This window comes from Rhynchophorus ferrugineus, unplaced genomic scaffold, assembly GCF_030347505.1.
Source record: "Rhynchophorus ferrugineus isolate W39M unplaced genomic scaffold, kcgeb_rfMv2 rfM4, whole genome shotgun sequence".
NCBI classification, from domain to species: domain Eukaryota; kingdom Metazoa; phylum Arthropoda; class Insecta; order Coleoptera; family Curculionidae; genus Rhynchophorus; species Rhynchophorus ferrugineus.
In genome coordinates, this window is record NW_027472583.1 from 60,340,481 (window position 1) to 60,362,178 (window position 21,698).

The following is a 21,698-nucleotide window of genomic DNA, read 5'->3' on the forward strand; positions in this document are numbered from 1 at the left end:
GGTCAACATGGACAGATGGATTCACATGACAACAGTGTTGCCAATTCCCGAAGTATAAATAGTGACCCTCGTATATCTTTCGCACTATTGATACATATATTACTGATTAATAAAATGCAAGTTTATTTTTAAATTTACTAAATATATATCTCAGGATATCATTAACACCTATCTATCTATATGTTCTTGTAGAAAAATGCCTATCGTTGGAACGACCCACCGGAGGTGGCAAAGGCAAAAAGATGAGGAAACCCCGCACAATTTACTCCAGTTTACAGTTGCAACAGCTGAACAGGAGATTTCAAAGGACACAGTACCTAGCTCTTCCGGAAAGAGCTGAATTGGCAGCCAGTCTTGGTCTCACTCAAACACAGGTAAGTTCTAGACATTTTTATTAAATATCTCGCTATTAAAACTTACAAAATATGTTAACATATCAATCAATCAATCAGTATGCATCAATTATAAATCAAATATTCGAAACTCTCTAAGACTTTCAAAAAACTATGAGTATTTGAACTTGAAAAGGCTATTTTACTAGAAGGTTTCGTTATTTCAAGAAAATATTCGATGTTAAAAATAGATTTTAAGGTGTTTTAGTGGCTAAGTATAATTATATAACTATTAATTAGTATAACTTTTGTCCTGAAATGAAGGCACAGTGTCATTTGTGTGTTATATATGATAATAATATACTCAAAATAATAAATCTTTATGAGTAATGATTTCGACCGTTTATATATTCGTTTTTTTTTTTTGGTAAAAATCCATTAACTATCGTTGATTGAGCCAAAACCCATCAAATGACGAACGACAAATACCAGATACGTAAATAAATAAAACAGAGGACAATTTATTGGAGAGCCGGGCAATTAATTTCAGTAAATAGAACTGTTCAATCAAGCGTTGGAGGCAAATTACCAGAACGCTGGATACTCAATCAACCTAGCAGAGAAACGGCTCGCCGATTATGATGAAGATTAGTTTTACGATTAATAATAATCGGTATAGGGTTGATAATCGGCCTAGAGAGTAGATAAAATATAGTTTGCGTTATATATTTTGTTAAAATATACAGGGTTAGTGATTAATATAATAACAGTTGGAATTATCACCAGATTTTTAAATGTTTTATTATTTTTTATGATATGTTAGGTTCATGGGGATAATTATCGATGAAAGAGTATTGACGTAAACAACTGTTGAGCTAACCTAACTTTTAAATCATGGAAGGCTCAAAATTTCATTTTTAACATTCATTGCTTTTGTTCTTTGATTCTATGTAATCAGCTGTCAATACCCATCAAATACATTTAGAAATGCATTTTAATTGTTGGTTTTGGCTGAAATTGTTTAAAACTTATGATTTTTATGGCATCTCTTGAAGGTGATTGGACAAAAACCCAGCGGAAACTTTCAAAGAACTTTCCGACAGTTTAGCAGTTGATGGAATGTTTGATATTTTTTAAATTATTTATTATACCAATCTAGTAAATAAATACTAGCAATATCAAATTGTTCTACGCATTACTAATGAGCACCAACAATACCTCGCAGTACCTTTTTAAATATTATACTAAGACTACAATTAGTATAATATTTTTATTGCTTTCGCGGATACAACTTGCAGAGTTGAACACCATAAGGCCACACTAGTCTCAAGACTTGTTGGTAAAGCAAATGCCTATTATATTTTGACAGGACTGAATATCTACCCTATAACTAATACAATTTACCACTTACACCATCATCTGCAAGTTTAGCAGCAACATTTTCATTGAATATCGACAAGTTTCGAGTGAGCTGCAGATAAAGGACTGGTCTCAATATATTTCCCTGTAGCCTACCTGCTTGAATCTTTTTCAAGTTGGAATAGACATCTTCTTCTTTGACTCTAAAATTTTTGAATATTAGTCAGGACTTTGGTCTTTTAATCTTATGCTTGAAACCTTTATACCATATTTTATCGACAGTTTGAGTAACAGTCATATAGCAGGATAAAACTTATTTTCTTCTGGTGATTTTTCTATGATATCGATGAATTTGCGAACCTGATCATTGGTAGAATGTTGCTTCGTGAAACCGAAGTGGTGATCCAGAATAAGACGGTTTGACTCAATGATTACTTTTATTCTTTCCAACAAAAGTTTTTAGTGTATATTGACCGGCTTTTCTGATTTAGGAACCATAATTACTACTACTTATTGTAGTCTGAATGAAGCATTTATTAGGTTGACGATCTTTATTAGAGGTTTTCTTGGAAGTTCCTTTAATATGATCTCGGTTTAAGTGACAAACGGAATTTTTAACCTCTCCTGTCTAATGACGAAGGATAATGAGATAATGAATATAATAATGCGGATGGCAAACTTTAATGTATTATGTGTTGCTATAAATGAATGAAACGGTTGCTGCAGATGTCTACTAAATTGAACAATATATTGTTGCAAAAAAAACCAGCACTAGCAGGTAAAAATACTTTTAATATAATAAAAATACTTTTTCAAAAAAAAAATTGAACCGCATTCAAAAAATAAATAAAAAACTCACTAAAATGTAAAAAATAATCAAACTCTTATTTTTCTCTTTCTCTTTATAGTGTTAGATATTTACACAATAAATTACTCTATTGTTACTTACTTTATTAAGTATTATAATGAATAGCCCAAGTAAAAGTACAGCCAGCCTGTATAAGGAAAAATAGGAATAAGGAAACAATGATTGAAAATAAGGAAAATTTCAGGCACTGGGGCCCGTTACATAGTCTAGGTGATTTGACAAATGCTCCAAACAAACTAGAAAAAAGAAAGTTTCTGTTTTTAACGCTCTAACTATTACACCATAGAAAGAGTTGCCTACCATTATTCTACGACTTGTCATATGATATGAGGTGATATGTTTAGTGTTTAAAAAGCAAGCTGAATGACTTTTACGCTGAACTACTTCCAATTTTTTGACAAATTTGTTCAGTAATACCATTATACACATATATCTGATTATTTTAGATAAAAAAATACGTGAAAACTGTTTACATGCCTTTGAAAATTGAGGTTTTCCGCCGATTTCCCCGCCCCCTTCTCTCCATCTGATCTTAACTTGATTACAATGGGACCACCTCGGAAGGGTACTACAATAATTTTGAAAATAGGCCCATAATTAACGGAGAAATCGGTGAACATACGTTAAAAAAATATACAGCCGAACATAGAACCTCCTCCGTTTTTGAAGTCGGTTAAAAATACATAAAGTTGCAAGAGTTCTGAAGCCCGAATGTAAAGTTTTCCCAAACATAATGTATTCACCAGACATACCGACTTCTAATTACAGCTTGTTTAGATAGGTGCTTGGTGCACACGGTGTCGAAATGCTGTAAAACCGCGCAAATGGATCGAGGACTGGATTATTGCCAAACTAGCATCTTTTCTCGACACTGTATAGGCCTATAGGGTAAAACTTAAAAATATCTTGATTAACATATATTTTATAAAATTTTCCCAATAAATGCATTTTGTAAATGCAAGCACCTAATAATAGTTAGACCAGTAGAGTGTTGAGTTAGTTCGGAGCCTTGTACCACAAAAACCGCGAAAAAAATTGAAGTTTTTCTGTTCTGGTCGACTATTTTTCCGAGGAACCTTCTCCGGAACGTCACCTACTTCGTTCGATCAACGCCAGGGGGCAACGGTCGTGCGACATCGTAAAAATGCCGTCGCCGGCCGCGCTCTTTGATCCGTTTCTTTTTTGCGGGAAACGTCTTGGCCGAAAAATCCGCTCGCGGATGCCGCGCTACGGTAATCAGATGCTTTCGCATCGCCAGCATTCCGTCAACGTTACGAAAAGGCCCAGAAGAAGACGACGAAGAAGCGGATCGCGGCTACCCGGGAAAAAATGAACCGAACTCTTTTTTTTCTTGCCGCTACATTGCTTTCCGTCGAAAATTCTGACGGTTCCACTTGCCGCACGGCTGTTAATCCATCTCCGACCAAATTGATACGAATCACCTCACAGTCCCTTCAATAATCCGTTCAATAAAACAGTGAACTCACGTCACAATGTTGCCGCATCCACTAAAAAAAAATTCTCCTCTTATCAGTTGTCAATTGTTTTAACATTATAGTAATCTAAAGCATATGTCGAGGAACTCATAACAATAATTAAATACAGTTATAACAGTTTGAAATTTATGGTTGTGTGTTTGTTATATTTACATTGAAATCTTTTCCACACCACCTACGAGCTAGAGTTCTTTTTGCATTTCTTTATGTAATGGTATCTCCTGAAAGTCTAGTCCACCTGATTAACAATTGTATATCCCAGTAATATGTTTTACTTTCATTCGAGAGCATATTTACCTTTTATGCTTAATTCTTGTTTTCTACGTTATAGTGTTTGCTTGCAAAGTCATTTTGATACCACTGTATTTCTCTTTAGTTTATTCCTCTACCACTAGTGTAAAAGTTTCTTGATAAAACTAGATTTCATTACTGTATTTAGCTTAATGTATTTGCCAAATCTGCAAAACAGTTATTAATCTTTCTCTCGTCACACATTTTAACCAAGTGCTCATCTATATTTTGTATAAATACATATATAACTGAGCTCATAAATCTCTCACACTCTACAATAAGATTTCCTACTTTTACTCACCTTTATTTGTTTCCATTCTCATCGTCCTGTTTTGGACATTGTCAGCAGTAAATACTACTCCCACATTCAGAAAGTTTCATTCAAGTGAATAACTAAGCTGTTAATTTCAAATCCATCTAACATGTGTTTACGATTCTATCATTTCATCCAAACTAAGAGTGTTATTCACCATTCCTGTTTCCAGCATGAAGAACAATATATCTGCAATGAATTGTTAATATACGTTATGACTAATGAAACCGAATCAATTATTAATCCAACGTTTACCTTTTTCCATCAACTTTTATTGTCGTAACACTATTTTTTTAATATGAGCCATGAGTGACCAATAATGTTTATAATGAGAAATAAAAAATCTTCCTTGATTGTATTATATGTTCCATTAGTTATGTTTCGAAAGTTCCATTAGGCCTCTTTGTGGGTTATCTTTACACCATTTAAATCATATATTAGCCAACAGTGTATGAAATGATATAGTATTAATAAAAATTAGTGAAAAAAAAATCAGCTCCAAAGGTAAGAAGAACTCAGATAACAATTAAAGGCCATTTTGAGAAAATTTACATATAATTTAAGAATAAGTTTCTAGAAGATCTAGATCAAGAAAAAGTAACAAACTAGGAAAAACAACACATAGACATGCTGAATAAGTTGAAAAGAATCTATAACAGATTGCAGATAAATTCTGGTGAGCCATTAGATGGGTTTCTTGAGAAAAATATATAATATCTCGGTGACCATAGAGAGAAAAACATATGAAGACAACTCGTCCACAAGTCCCGAAAATGTCTGGATAAATTTGGCTATTTTTTCCATCTATTCAGTTAGGGAAGGTCCTTGCGAAGTTCCATTTGAACGCATGTGTAGTTTTGACACTTTAATGCTCTTTTAAACTTATCCAATGTCCAGGTGTCTATTATCGAGACTTCGACTTGAATTTAATAATTGTGTTGTTTTTTATGATTAAAACTTAATAATTAATTTGTAATTTTGTAGATATAAACGCGCCTCTAAAATTTATGTAAACTATTTGAACGCATGAGTAGTTTTCTAGTTTGAATATGACTCTTTTTCAGTAGATTTTCATTTAGTGCTTGTTATTATCTTGTTTTTTTAAAATATTTTGATTGCTTGGTTTACTTTGTGTGTATTTCTGCGCAGTTCATGTATGATCTCGCCTATAAGATGCGGGGTAGGAAGAACTGACAACGCTAAAACATAAGCTACTTATTAAGTTTGTTAGCTAATGCCATTAACAGAACTTGACCAGAAAGCTTGTGAGACCGTCCATTTCAATACTTTTTGACAGAACGATACGCCGTGTCAGTTAGTTCTTAATATAACAGCAAAGTTTCAGAAAAATATCAATATATTAGATATAGAGTCCTAAAAATTAACTTGAAAATAAACAACTAACTCTTATTTTAAAATAGGTTATTTTATATTAAGCAATATGTATAATATAATATTAAATAAATTAATAAATAATAAAATTAAAAAAATAAAATAATAAAATTAATATAATACTAGAAGTAATTAAAATGAACATGCAAATACAGAGATAGGATAATTAAATACATATATAGAATACAACATATGTGCAATAATACACATAAACAATTGATGGAAAAATGAATTTTGCTAGAATTTAGTTAATTAGTTAGAATTTAGAATATTCAAAGTTTTTTGTACATACTGCAAACTGTAAATTCATTTTAGAATCAGACAAGATTTTCCCTCTCATTTTACTCTAGAAAAAAAGAGATACCATGCTGTCTGATTAGTTTGAAAACATGTAAACCAATGAGCCGGTCAAAGTCGCCCTGTTGTCAGACGTATGTAAAATTCTTGAATGCAGTAGTTATAAGAGGTTATAATTCTAACCTATAAATCATTGTGGCTTTATCATCTGGGATTATATTCAATATCTGAATATCTGGGTTATTCCACGATGTAAAATTTGACATGCCTCAAGGTCAAATACATACATATATATATATATATATATATATATATATATATATATATATATATATATATATATATATGTATGTCGATTAATATGTAATAAAATTGTCAGAATAAAATATAAATAATGTTAATTGAGACATTAATCATCAAATGATAAACGACCATAAGCGCAACTAAATAATAAATGAGAAAACAAATGATCCTCTAGAGGACGAACGATATTGTAGAGTTTCGGTAAATAAAAACATTAAATCAAACGTATATTAAGTGAAATACAACATCAATCTAGCTGGTAATGATCGTTTGATTATACGCAACAGCACGTGTGCCAGCGATCAGAAAAATTACTTTCCTTTTTTATTTAAATAAAAATAGTTTCTATTAATATTATACATTGTAATGTAGCCTGAAGGTATTGTAGTAACAAATTTACGAGGCCTTTTTGTATTTTATTTCAAATAAATCCGGGACTTGAACAAGTTTTTTTCAATATCTATTACAGATAGATTTTCAAAAGTTATCCTTGAAGAAAATTGTAACAATGAAAAAATGTTTGATATAACGGTGTTAAATCAGGAAAATATAGCGTCAAATCAAGTCTCTATAGACATCAGTATCTTAACAGTGTGAATATAAACGTTGGTAACTAGTTGTCATACCGATATTTCATATAAATAATATTAATTGTTTGTTATAAAACTATTTCTGATAGACGACTTCCATGCATATTTCTAAAGGATATCAATCTTCTGATTTCTTGCGCGTTGTTCAGTAGTTGTATTTCTTCAAATCTTGGATCACTTCGTATATTCACTGCTATATTCACTTCTATATATCACTGCTTTCCAGGTCATCGTGCAGTTCTTCGTTGATTAAGACAGAGAAAGACATTTGTTTTGGCAGAGTTGGATGACTAGTTGATTTGAATAATTGGCTTTATGATTGACTGATAAATCAATCTCTTTGATTTTAGATCAAGTTGAGAGTATCTTCCGACTAACCAGTATAATTGTTTTATTTTGATTCTAATGTGCTTTACTTTCTGTCTAACATGATGTTTCCAATTGAATCTACCGTCAAGATGAATACCAAGGTACTTAGCTGATTCTGCTTGAGGAATCGGGCATCCGTTGTGTGATATTGTTAGGTTTTTATTATTTCGCCGCAATGCAAAATTAACATGAACAGGTTTGGAGTTATTAAGTTGAATTTTCAAATCTTTACTCCATTTGTAGATTTTGTTGACTACCACTTGTACTTTTTCTACTGCCCTATACAGAGATATGTCGTTTGCCATAATAATTATGTCGTCAGCAAAGGCTCCAAGTAGTGTTTCCTGTTGTTGGAATGTCAGCAATTTAGAGCAGTTACAGGAGAGGTCCTAAGTAGTTTTAAATGTCGAGAACGCCATTTCGTGCGATACTCTAAATTTTCTTCCGAAAAGATATGACTCCAGCAGTTGACAATAGTTACGCGGTAAAAATTTGCTCATCTTACAGATTAATCCCAAATGCCGAACCCGATCAAAAACTTGCGAGACATCCAGGAATATTGCAGGGCAGTATTTCTATTTTTCACTTGATCGATCTGGAAATCTGGTATTACTACAAAATATTTAACACGTTTAAATATTTTTTGCAAAATAATTTTGATATTACAGGTAGTAGCGAAATAGTAAGATTCGGCTTGTTCTGTAGGTTTGTCAGGTGATTTATACGAATGAAAATGTATTTATTTTAGGACTCTACAATAAAGATGTACTTCCATTTGTAGTTATAATTTTTCAATTTAGCTTCCAGTGAAAAAAAAAACAAAGCAAAAGAAAATCGTGTGTTTTTTCCTCAACCATCAGTCGATCGATAACATAGAAAATGCCCGTATAATTCCAAAAGGTTTTAATAATAAATTGGGTCCTGTTTCTCGATAACATGTTTGAGGGGGAGAAAGGGTTAAGAGTTTCCCTCGTCAATAAATGATATTTTCACCGTTACCTATCTCGGTTTTTCCGTTTTACCCTTTCAGACTGGTGCCGATCAAATATTTATCATTTCGCACCTGACTCGCTGACTTCGCCCGTACCGCAAAGTTCCTGCTGGGTCTTCCGTCCGCCTGCATTAGTTATGAATCCGTGTTTGATGAATGTATTTTACCAATAATAAGTTCTCTGTTGGTATAACACCTCTTCTTTTGTTTTTCGTAACAGCAGGAGAAATATTTTTATACCGAAGTGGTTGTTAAACGTTAAAGTCTCAAAAATATCTCTAAAACATAAATTACAAGTTGTAAGTTAAGTAGAATTGTGTAAAAAAGAGGCTTAGTGTGGCAATGAAGGCATCTCCTTAACATTGTTAGTAATTAAAGTAATGAAAGTTCTCGCACACTAAATTTGTGACATGATAATAAGAAAATAATAACAAATGTGTTTTTTACCAGCGAGAGACCAACTTAGAGACTATCTCAGAAGACATCCGGTCTTACCCAACTTGGCTGGGATGGTTGTTTCTTATCGAATTTTCCACCGTTGCCTATAAAGACATTTATAATTACAATCACAAACATAATATACATCACACTGATCACAGTCATTACTTATACAACCTACCTTTCTACGAAATTTGAATCGTGGTAAATTATTAAGTTATTAGTGTTGATTAGTAAGAAATTATCCCGAAAATGTTTAACACTAACACATTATATATTCTAATCGAGATTTTATTTAGCCAGTTTTTTTGGTCTTTAGCTTGTGATTTAATTTTATATCTGGTGAAAAAAAAACAGTTAAGAAAAATTGTATGGTCTTAGAGACATAGTATCATTCACGCTAAAAATTCTAAAGGTTATTTATACGCTAATTTGTGCATCAAAAGTTAAAATGAATATTGCAAAGAATATTGACAATAATGAATTTTAAAATTCCTCATTTGTCGATTAGTTGTTAGTTCCTAGGTGGGACATACAACAAAGTGGAAAGCAGTAGATTAAGGAAAGTCATAGAAAGCAAATTAAAGATGAGCTATCTGCAAAAAAGAATAAATACATCTACAGACAGGAAAACATTAGAGCTACATAGAGTAAAGATCAAAGAGTGAAATAAATAAGTACAGAAAATTTAATTTATTTAATAAGCCTGGCGAATTTATTGTTTTTCAACATATATTTTACGTAAGAAATATAGATGGAAGATTATATGAATGAATAAATTAAGTAATGAAAAAATGTAGCAGCTCAAATGAAACAAACTACATAATTTTGAATCGATTGAATACATAGGAAAAATAGATGTTACGAAAGTATTTGAAGTTTAATGTTTTAAAATACATTATTTTAATAAACATTTCTAAACTGTAAAAATAAATTACGTAAGTTTGTTTGTGTTTACTTTAATGCTCATGTTTTAATATATTCCTTGTTGTTTGCATATATTTCTTGTTTTAATGTACAGACACGTGTTACTTAATTTATTATTTCATATTTATGTTTATAACATAAAAGTAACGAAAGAGTACAGATGCATGTATTTGATACCCTGAAGTTGTTATAGTTCTGAAAACTCATGATACTTTCGTTATGTTCAGAGTGTAGTACTTTAAACGTAATATAATAATTAAAAATGATATGATGTACACGTCCAGTTGATATATTTAGAATGTCTGATATTTCATTCAATTTCAATTGACGGTCATTCAAGATAATTTTGTGGATTTTTTTTATGTTTTCGTCGGTAACAACCTCTTTTGCGCGTCCACTGCGTTCACCGTCTTCGGTACTCTTTTCACCACGTCTAAACTTAGCATACCAATCCTTGATGGTTGCATTTCCTGGGACAGTGTCCGGAATCTCGGCGTCACGCCAAGTTTTTGCTTCCACTGTATTTTTTCCCTTCAAAAAGCAATATTTTAGAAACACGCGAATTTTTTTATCCCTTTTTTTTTCACAATAACAAAAGTTGCTTCATTCACTCAAAATGCTATAATTCACAAACTAATGATCCGACAGCTGTCAAATTTATACATGCATCTTTTGAGGATTAGGGCTAACTAAAAAACATATTGATTTAATTCTAGTAGCGCCATCTATATGTCAGGACCGGGACTTTTCTATTGACCTGTTAAACTAACGAAGTGTAACTCAGATACAAGATAGAAGATAACGAATTTGTTTCATCTTTCGTCTAACCAATTACACCCCGACCAGTAATCAATATAAAACGCATCTCATCCGCAATGCTATAACATATAAACCGTCAAATTAATTGATAGCCAGTGCAGCGGCAGGACGGCTACAATGTAGTCTTCGCCGCACTCGCGCCTAGCGGTACGAAATAGTAGAGGATGAGGACAAAAACACCAGCGAAAATAGCAATTAAAAACAAGTATCGGCATACGACCACGGACTGTCCGATGCTTTAACAGGAACATCGTTGTTCTATGAATCTTCGTAAATGGGACTCGCGACCGTATAGGGTTCCGGGGAATCGAACACCTGATTTGGAGACCGTCGTTTTTTGCGTCGAGCGGTACTCTGTTTGTGAACAAAGGCCGCGAAATGCTGATGTATGCGGGTCAGAATCAGAGCAGAGAGACGGACGTCCTTAAGCTCGTGTTGGTCTGAAGGGAATTTGAATAAATACATGTTCGGTATGGGACACATATAGTTTGTTCAATAAATCAGTGAACTTATAGTCTATTCAAAGTCTTTTTATATATTCGTAATGGAAATTTGTGACGTCAAAACATCGCAATGTTACCGCATCAACTCTGAGTTTTAGTTCAGTTTGGCTTCGACATACAGGAAAATTCTAATCTAAATAAAATAATTGAACAAAAATGTTATCAAATATACTTTATTTTAACATTATAGTACATCTAATATATATATTATCCAAGGACTTAAAACTACAATTCGGAATACAGGTATAATAGCTTGTAAGTTAGAGTTGTTTTGTTTACAGTGAACTCTTTTCCACACCACCCATGAGGTAGAGTTTCCTGGCGCGTTTTTTTTATCTAGTGGTATCCCGCTGGGGGCCTAATCCACCTAATTAACGATTATATATCAAAGTAATATATTTTACTTTCATTCGAAAGTATATTTACCGTTTTACGTTTAGTTATTTCCTTCGATGGCGTGTTGACTCGTTAAGTCATGGTATCACTGTATATTTTATTTTTTCTGCTACTACTATTTTATTTCTTCTGCTATCTGTATACATTATTCTTCATAAAATTAATCACTGAATTCTGTCTAATGCATTACCATATCTACAAAACAGTTAGTATTCATTCACTCCTCATACAATCTAACCTAATGCTCATGATAATTATATCTGTGCACACAAATCTTTTATGTCCTACAATACCATTTTCTACTGTTATATTCTATTAATTATGTGCATATCTATTAATTATGTGCAACAGTTGTGTGTTATGGTTGACAATGCTTCCTTCCACATATCCAAACAGTTCTTGATGGAATATCCTTTTCGACCAGCATGTCTATTATAATAAGTCTTGGCTACTACCCATATCAACTTGATTTGATTGAATATACAGTGATAGGAAGGAAGTCGTAATATTATATGACCATATTGATTAGCCATCGGATCTACTGTATATCTTTTTTCGGGCTTATTTCTGAAAATAGTTAATTGCAATAAACGCTATGAAATATTTCATTTTTATTTACCTAGCAACAATTTGAAATAGTTCAGATTTTAGTATAGTCTCTACAAAACTCAATTAATGTTTTGAAAGCTATTCCTTCACTACAGCCTTTGTTGATGCTATTTTAGGGATTTTTTCCACCAGTGTGCTATGATATGGCGCATTGTCCATAATAATAACTTATGATTCTTCCAGGCTTTTTAACAATTGGTTCTCAAACCATAACAGAAACATATTATATAAACATATTATGTCACCCACTTCCTATGTAAAAGGGTTTTCTTGGGTGAAACTCACAGAAATATTTAGCACAGGCAGGAACACGCTAAAACATTTTCAGTAAAATTGTAGCGACTTATATTATTTAATATCATCAATAATTACCTCTCCAACGGCAATTATAGATAAAAGGTGGCCTCCATTATTCGTTCCTGTTCGAAATATTCTATTAAAGCCGCAATCAATCTGTGACCCTGACTATCTATTGTTTTCGGCATTTTCAAACGGTGATATGATATAACACTTGCTTGCTTACCTCTAACGAATTTTACTGACCAGAGGAGGCCTCCATTATCTCGTTCCTGTTCGAAGTAACTGATTGGAGACGAAATCTGTTCTATCTGGTTGCGGCATTTTCATTCAGTGTGATAATAAGCAACCGCGTTAAAATAAGGTTTGCCGGTTCTCTTTCTAAGTGGCGTAAAATGAGAAGGAAAATATTGTTTGACACTAAAATGAATTTACAATTTGCAGCAGGCAATTCTTGGAACATATTGATGACGTGAGTTCACTATTATTTTGAATAGACTGTAAGTTTTTTCGTGCCGGCTTCGGCGCAGTAGTCAAGCCGACAGAACATCTACCTACTGTTGCTATAGTTGCGGATTCTAATCCTGCTGTTTGTAACTGTAATTGTAAATGTCTGAATATGCAAGAGTGAAATTCCGAGAATAGCCATCGCCGTTACGCCCGTAACCAGGCTGGGTAAGACCGGATGTCTTCTAGGATAGTCTCTAAGTTGGTCATTGGCAAGCCGGTAGGTTTATTGCCGAAGGATCCATGTTAAACTGTAGGTCCAGTCCAGATAAAGCCTCGTTGGTATAAAGGAGACTTTAATATGTATAGAAAAAAAAGTGTTTTCGTAGTTTTTTATTACACCAGTTCGAATAAAAACACAACAAATGATCAATAACGAGGCGAAGTTTGAAGCTTTATGTGAAGCAAAAAAGAACCAGGAAACAAACTGTCGCGTCCTCGTAAACTCGTCTATTTTTTGTTAACGGTCCTAGGCGGCCAGGAACAGCGTCGTGGTCGCCGGTGGCGGCGTCGGTCGGTCGCCCCCTTCCCCCCCGCCAGGTCGGCCGCCACCCGTTGCGCCGCGGCACCGTCAATTAAACGATACGGAGTCGCCGAGGTCCGGTTCTCCTCGGTCTCTTCTCTCTTTTATCCGAGCCATCGGACATTACTAATTGCCCCGCTAATTGTGTTTTGATTTTAATTACGTTATGTAAACGAGGTGGCGTTCACGTCGCATTCGTTTTGAAACAGCCGATTTACGGTCACCAATTTAATAAGCTCTCTTTCTTTCTCTCTCGTGACCGCTTCCACTGAAAAACTCCCGGTCGTATATCATCGGCAAGGTAACGCTGAAATTTATTGGTTTGTTTCTTCTACAACAACTGTATTCGGCCTCAGATATGCTAGAGATGGTTCGAAATTTGTTTTACTATTGAACTCGAAAATTCGAATTAACTTAATTATTAATTATTTGCAGACCTTTTTGATCACTAGTTGTTCCAGTCACTGTAAAATATGGTTAACTTCAGACTAAACTTCACTACCTACATTAACGACAAAAATGTTATCAGAAATATATTTTCCCATTTGCAGCATAGTAGTTAGACTTGAGTTGGCATTGAACTGACTGAAGAAGGACAATAAAATATTGGTACATCAAGGCGGGCTCCTTTTCTTAACGAAGATAACATCTTCCGTCTCAACTCATTTTTACAAGACAAACTAGCATCTTTCGGTTCCAATTGTGACTTGGTACTGATAATATAATGCAAGTGTAGAATTCTGGCGCCTAAATCAGCCGAGTTGGGATAACTATGAAGGTGTGGACAGTCGTGAAGATATACGACGATATCATAGAAAATCGCCTAAAACCAGTCGTAGACAAGTAGCTAACAGAATCACAAAGGGTGTTTCGAAAGGGAGGAAGGATATAACACCATATAATTAGTATAAGACAATTAATGACAAAATTTCAACTCCAAAAAAAACAAATATATCTAGCATTTATTGATTTTGAAAAGTCATTTGATAAAGTAAGAGTAGAAATTATATGGGTTATATTATAATAAATATGCCTAAGTAACAAATTGTAAGAAATATTCAAAAAATATACAGGATAAATATCATCATTGTAGACAACATTAAATCAAAAACCTTCAAAACGCAGGCAGTGTTAAGACAGGTCGAAAGTTTAAGCACAACGTTATTTATGATGTTAATCGATGAAATAATAAAGGATTGCCAAAGAAACAAAACAAACAAACAATAGAAATGTCCATAAGAACTTTTGCAGATGGTTTAATAATAACTGAGAGAATATGACATGATAATCAAAAAAAACAGAACAAGTCATAGTGATGGAAATTCCAAAATATTTGGATATTTATTCATATCTAAATGTAGATATAAATATAGAACAAGCAAATGCATTTAAGCATCTGGGTAGATAGAAATTTATTCCAGAATTCTAAAAACCATGAATGAAGAAATAAGAAGAGACCTCAATGACTGAAAACCTGAATCTGTGGGAGAGTATGTGGAAAGGAGACAACTTTTATAATTTATAAATAATGTGCCAAATTAATGATTGTGATGATTTGGCGTCTAGTTTCATTATTTATTTCATATTTTTCAGCATATACTGACGTCAAATGAAAACATGACTGTTTTATTTGTTGATATTGAGTCATATATTGAAGTTTGAATATTTAAAAACTAATTCAATCTTACTATAATATTAACGTGATGAAAAAAAATAGCATGGTGAAACAAACAGACAGAATTATGGTCAGATACAATAAACGAAGACACCATCCATCTCAACAATGATCGGTATTGCCATGAGACAGTAAATTAAAGAAATATCGTTTTATTTAAACGTTTTCGTCGCACATTAATGCATCACCTATAGTAAAAGAATGTGTTAGAAAAACGATAAAATGCTCATGGCACTGAACATCGAAGACCAAACGTTCTATTGCATCATCGATATAATGTTTTGTGGTTACTTAATAGGTGATTTGTCGTCATTTTACCGATACGGTAAAAATATGTTTTCAACAGTGCGAATCCATTCTTTTGCATATACAATGTGCGTCAAATACGTGGGATATGACAAAGTAGATATAACTTTTCTGATATATTATATTCTGTAGAAGAATATGTCAGCTAGAAAGATATAAAAATTAAAAAATTATTTATAAGGATAATAAATGAACACATTTTGTTTTGTCGAAAGCTACACTCAGCTCGAAAAGATGAAAACGACATATGAGAAAATTTCATCCTAATATAACAGTTCAATTGAAAAGTCCCCGACCTGACACATAGATGGCGCTACTAGAATTATATCCATATGTTTTTTAGTTAGCCATAACCTCAAAAGATGCGTTTATAAATTTGACAGCTGTCGGATCATTAATTTGTGAATTATAGCATTTTGAGTGAAGCAAAATATGTTATTGTGAAAAAATGTGCTCGCATATTTGATAAAATAGTTGATAAAATAATGCTTTTTGAAGGGAATAAATATAGTTGACGCAAAAACTTGGCTTGATTCCGAGTTTCCGGATACTGCCCCAGGAAAATCAACCGTTAAGGATTGGTATGCTATGTTTAGACGTGGAGAAATAAGCACCGAAGACGATAAACGCAGTGGACGCCCAAAAGAGGTTGTTACCGACGAAAACATTTAAAAAATCCGCAAAATGATTTTGAATGATCGTAAATTGAGATTGAATGAAATAACAAACACTCTAAAGATATCAACTGAACTTGTAAATCATATCATTCACGAATATGTGGGTATGAGAAAGCTATGTGTAAAGTGGGTGCCGCGCGAGCTCATGACGAGTTGATGATTCGGAGCAGTGTTTGAAGATGATCAAGCGTAACAAACCCGCGTTTTTGCCTCGATATATGACAAGGGATGAAACACGCCTTCATCATTTCACTCCGAAGTCGACAGCGCGTGGACTGCACACGATGAACCCGCTCCAAAGCGTGGAAAAACGCAACAGTCGGCTGTCAAGTTTATGGCGTCTGTATTTTGGGATGCGCATGGAATAATTTTCGTTGACTACCTTGAAAAAGGAAGGACTATCAACAGCGACTATTACATAGCGTTCTTGTACCGTTTGAAGGACTAAATCGCCGAAAAACGGCCGCATTTGAAGAAAAAGAAAGTGCTGCTTCACCAAGACAATGCACCGTGTAACAAGTCAGTAAAAACGATGGCAAAAATCCATGACTTGAGCTTGAAATTACATCCTCATCCACCGTATTCTCCAGATCTGGCCCCAGTGACTATTTCCTGTTCTCGCCGGTGATCGCCAAAACTGAGGCTTATTTTGAAGCAAAGGACAAATCGTACTACAAAAATGGTATCGAAAATTTGTATGGTCCCTATAATCAGTGAAGGGAATTATGTTAAAAAAAACTAATTTTGTCAAAAAAATGTGTTTTACTATGGTAGGCCGGGGCCTTTTCAATTGACCTGTTTTTCAATCATCAACATTAAGTATTAAAATGAGTAGACATTCAGTTAGGCAGGAACAATAAAAATAGCCTTAAACTGTAATTTGTAATGACTTTATTACACGAATAAGAAAATCTACATTCGAATGCGCAAGATCGACGATAAGAGACCGGCATTTCTAGACAACGTGAGGCAAATTAAAACTAATAACTAAACTAAAACGGAAAAAAACCTAATTAAAACAGCAAAACGACCGATGCTCATTCTGGTCCAATTAGAGTTTCGTTCATTGTTATGCAGATTCGGGCGCGTAACACTAAACTTTATTACCAAAACAGCGGCAAAACAGAAAAAAAAACGAACAGAATTATACGATTTGGTCGGAAAATCGCATTTAATACGGTGTTAATTTATACTAAACGGTTCCGTCGAATTATTTTATTCTGTTTTTTCTCTCTCTGTCGGACGTTTTCGAGGTTCGAATGACCGCGAGTTAGTTTAATTAATCGTTTTCCATAATTATCGCCTTTTTCTCCACTTTCCTACACCGTTTTCCAATTAATTGGCCGATTTAATTATAACTAATTAGTCGGGTAAATCATATATGAAACATTATATATCAGATGCGTTTCGAAATAAAATCGAACGCTTTCAAGTTTGTTTATTTCAGTGGCGCCACTTTTTGATGTCTAATTAGTTAAGAACAATAACCATCACTGATATTTCGTCAGGAATTTCCTAAATAGTGATTTAAAAGAAAGGTTGAGTTTATTGCATCGTTACAAAGTTATTTTTTGTCTTGTAAGTTTGGTAAAATTGTTAACGAATTCGTTCAGTTGCATTTAAAATTCGATATATAGCCGGCTTAGTAGCGCAGTGGTAACGGCGACAGGACGGCCCTCCTACTGTTGCGAAAGTCGCGGGTTCGAATCCTGCAACAGTGTAACATCCGACGCGGAAAATAATCTCAGTCACGCCATTAACCAGGCTGGGTAAGACCGGATGCCTTCTGGAATGATTTTTGAAGTTGGTCTCTCGTAATTCGGTAGGCTTAATGTCGAGGACCGTGGTTCGGAGTCCACGCTAAACTGTAGGTCCAGTCCAAATAAACTCTAGTTGGTAAAAAAGAGACTAAAAAATCGAAAATGTGACAGACTATAAATCTCCATTGAAATTAATAGGAATTGATTTAAATACATTAATATTTTAAAATTTATATATGAATGAAGGATGGTTATCAAACAGTAATATACATAATGTAAGCATCTAGCTTGGTAGTTAACACTATGTTGGGTTATATTTGTATGATTCTAAAACAATAATTCATAAGAAGATTGGTACTTGGTAATTGGTATATACTGCTGCTTATCTTGAGGTTTTGACGAATATCATTTTTTTTTACTCTTTGTGATTCCACAATCTGTCCTATAGGCAATAAGTATTTCTTATGTCTATATTATATTCACATGGCATGCAGAAAATCACTTCATTAGCGATCTTCTGTATAAAATATTATCTTAATTAATTAATCTAATTCTAAAGCTTATTCTAAAGTTTATATATGTCCAGTAATCAGATCAGGTGGTGTTAAACGTTTTAGTCTACGCACTTCACTATCACGTCGCATATTTAGCTGATTAGCGAGTACATTGGGATGCACTGACACTCTTTCGAAGTACTTCACACAAACATGTTGAATTACACTCGTTATAGGTTCTAGAGGAATATCACGTTGTATCATTTTATTTGAAATATAGTACGAAGCATCAACAATGGCACGCAACACCTTATTTATGAACCATTGAATGATGGATATATTAGATTTGCTGGCGGTATCCCATAGTTGGATTCCATATGACCAAATAGGCTTGAGTATAGACTCATACAGCAACACCTTGTTATCTAATGATAATTTGGATTTGTGTCCGATGAGCCAATACATTTGATATAATTTCAGACGAAGTTGTTTTCGTTTATAGAGTATGTGCTTCTTCCAGGTTAGGCGTTGATCTAAGTAGAAACCAAGATATTTAACTTACTCTGCTTGGGGAGTTGACGATGATTGATATTCACTGGTGGACATGTTCTTTTACGCAGGGTAAACGTTACATGGGTGGATTTTGTTTCATTGACTTTAATGCGCCATGTCTTCAACCATAATTGTATTTGATCCAAATGGGTTTGTAGGTATATTGATGCTGTGACTAGATCTTCATGGGATGCCAAGATTGCTGTGTCATCTGCGTATGTTGCCACAGTAGTTATTTTTGTGATGGGCAGATCGGCCGTATACAGAAGATACAATACTAGACCCAAGACGACCCAGTACCCTACCTTGCGGAACTCCTGAATATATGGGATATAATTCGGTATGTTCATCGCCTTGATGTACAATAAAATGTCTATCAGTGAGATCCGATTTTAGTAACTGATAGTCCGGATGAGGGAGAAGTTTGAAGAATATCATGAAGAACAATGTATACTTTCAGCCAAATTTGCTTGCTTTTTAAACTAGAGACCTCATCATTTACGTGGATCTGATCTAGTGCTATGTGATTACGACATATTCGAAAGAATGTACATTAAATGTACTACAAATTACTCAACTAACTAATTAGTTCAAGTAACTCCTTGGTTGTTGAATTTATTTTAAATAAATTAAATCAGATTTATTTAAAAAAGCCCTGTTTACTTTGAAATTAATGCAAAATTATTTAAAAAAAAATCTTTGAAAAGGAAAGAGTAATAGGTGACACCCATCGCTATCATCAGACTTTGTTCTTACTGATTATAATCTTTAATTTTCTTCATTTCTTCATGCAATTGTATGCAAATTGAAACCTCTGGAGGAGATTATTTAGATTACTTAGATTACTTAGATTGAGTTAGATTTGCTAGTGGTACCCCACAGTTCAATATCATAAATCCAAATGGGCCTAAGTATTGACTTATACAGCAAAACCTTGTTATGTAATGATAAATTAGATTTAGATCAGCCAGTACATTTGGTCACTATATGTTTTTTCCATGGCAAACGTCGATCGCAATGCATTCCTAGATATTTAACGTTATCTGCTTGCGGAAGTTGATGTGAATAATCATTTTACCGAGGAACATGCTCTTCTATAAGGGGTGAATGTCACATGGGTAGATTTTGTCTCATTTGCTTTGATACGCCACATTTTTAACTACAATTCGACTTTGTTAAGATGAAGTTGGAGGTTTCTTGTGGCTGATATTGGATCCTCCTGTGATGATAAAACCGCTGTATCGTCAGCATATGTTGTAATAGTAGTGTTTCTTGAGGTCGATAGGTCAGCTGTACACAATAGATATAACAATGGGTCAAGAATACTGCCCTGCGGAACACCCGAATATATTGGGTGTAGGTTAGTGTATTCGTCACCCTGTTTGACAGTAATGTAAATGTCTATCTGGGAGGTACGATTTCGGCAGTTGAACGCGAGGCATGGGGCAAAACTTACAAGTTAGGATAAAAACAAACAACTTATTAGTGTTAATTTAGTTAATCGCTATGATAAATAATGTAAAAAATATTTTTAATTGAATAACATTAAGAAATCATACAGAAACTTTTGGAATCATTAGGTAGTTCCTAAGCCACATGACAGTATTGAAGAGGTAGGGGGGGGGAGATTGGACCAACGAATGAACCGAATTGCGCACGGCGGTCGTACCCGCCGAGCGAGTGTCGAAAAAAATTGGGCGTTAATTTAGAGTGGCCGCATCTTCGGTACCGCCGTAATTGAACGAATCGAATGAGTAATTGCGCGCATCTAATCCGAAATTACGTCGGATGAACGGTGCGCGACGAATCGCCTCGCTTTCGGAGCGGTACTATCTCGTCCGGTACGACCCTCCCGTGGAACGGTAGCGATAAGAAATTAGTGGATTTCCGTTTCGGATGCCCGCCGATCTTTTCATTACGCCCGATGAGGTACTGACACCCGTGGGTTCTTCGTGGCCGTCCGCGCGCCCGCCGCGTCGGTACCGCTCGTTTCTTAGGAGCGTAACATCGATTCTGCTCGCCCATTCTTTGCCGGCGATCATTAGCCGTTGTGTAACCATAATTTCGAATCAAAACATTTCGTAATTATCTGATGGTTTGTTCAAATAAAGCCACGGAGAGTTGAGTGGCGTTAAGAGCCAGAATGGGAGAGAAGCTTTATGTCAATTGAAGACCGGAAATTAAAGTAGAAACAGTACTACCAATGAAATTAGGTCTATTAATTATTTTTAAAGGTAAAAAATGGGTACGATATATTTTATTCAAAGTATTATCCAACGATATCCGCTATTTTTTTATCATTCAGACATTTTATCTCGAACGAACGATGTCGAGAATTGGATATATCCCTTGAGGCTATCCAAGAATCTACACATTTTTGATGTCTTCACAAGAAGTGAAGCTCTCTTCAGACTGATATGTCGGAACAAATAGTAATCAGAGGGAATAAGGTCTGGAGAATACATCTGGTGGGGTAGCCTTTCCAATTTCAGTATTTCCAAGTAAGTTTTCGCTGTTTTTTCAACATATTGTCGACTGTTGTAGTGCTGAAGAATAACATTGTTGTGTCTTTGCTCGTATTACAATTATTTTTGCGTAGTGTTCGGCACAAGCG

The 21,698-nt window shown here is 34.2% G+C and overlaps 1 protein-coding gene across 2 annotated transcripts in view; it reads left to right on the forward strand.

Moving 5' to 3' along the window:
- Dll (homeotic protein distal-less) overlaps positions 1–21,698 on the forward strand; it is a 161,613-nt gene that overhangs the window by 14,307 nt on the left and 125,608 nt on the right. For both annotated transcript variants that reach the window (XM_076401667.1, XM_076401666.1), the window contains exon 2: positions 193–374. In XM_076401667.1, the coding sequence (XP_076257782.1) occupies positions 193–374 (182 nt within the window). The remainder of the gene's footprint in view (positions 1–192; positions 375–21,698) is intronic.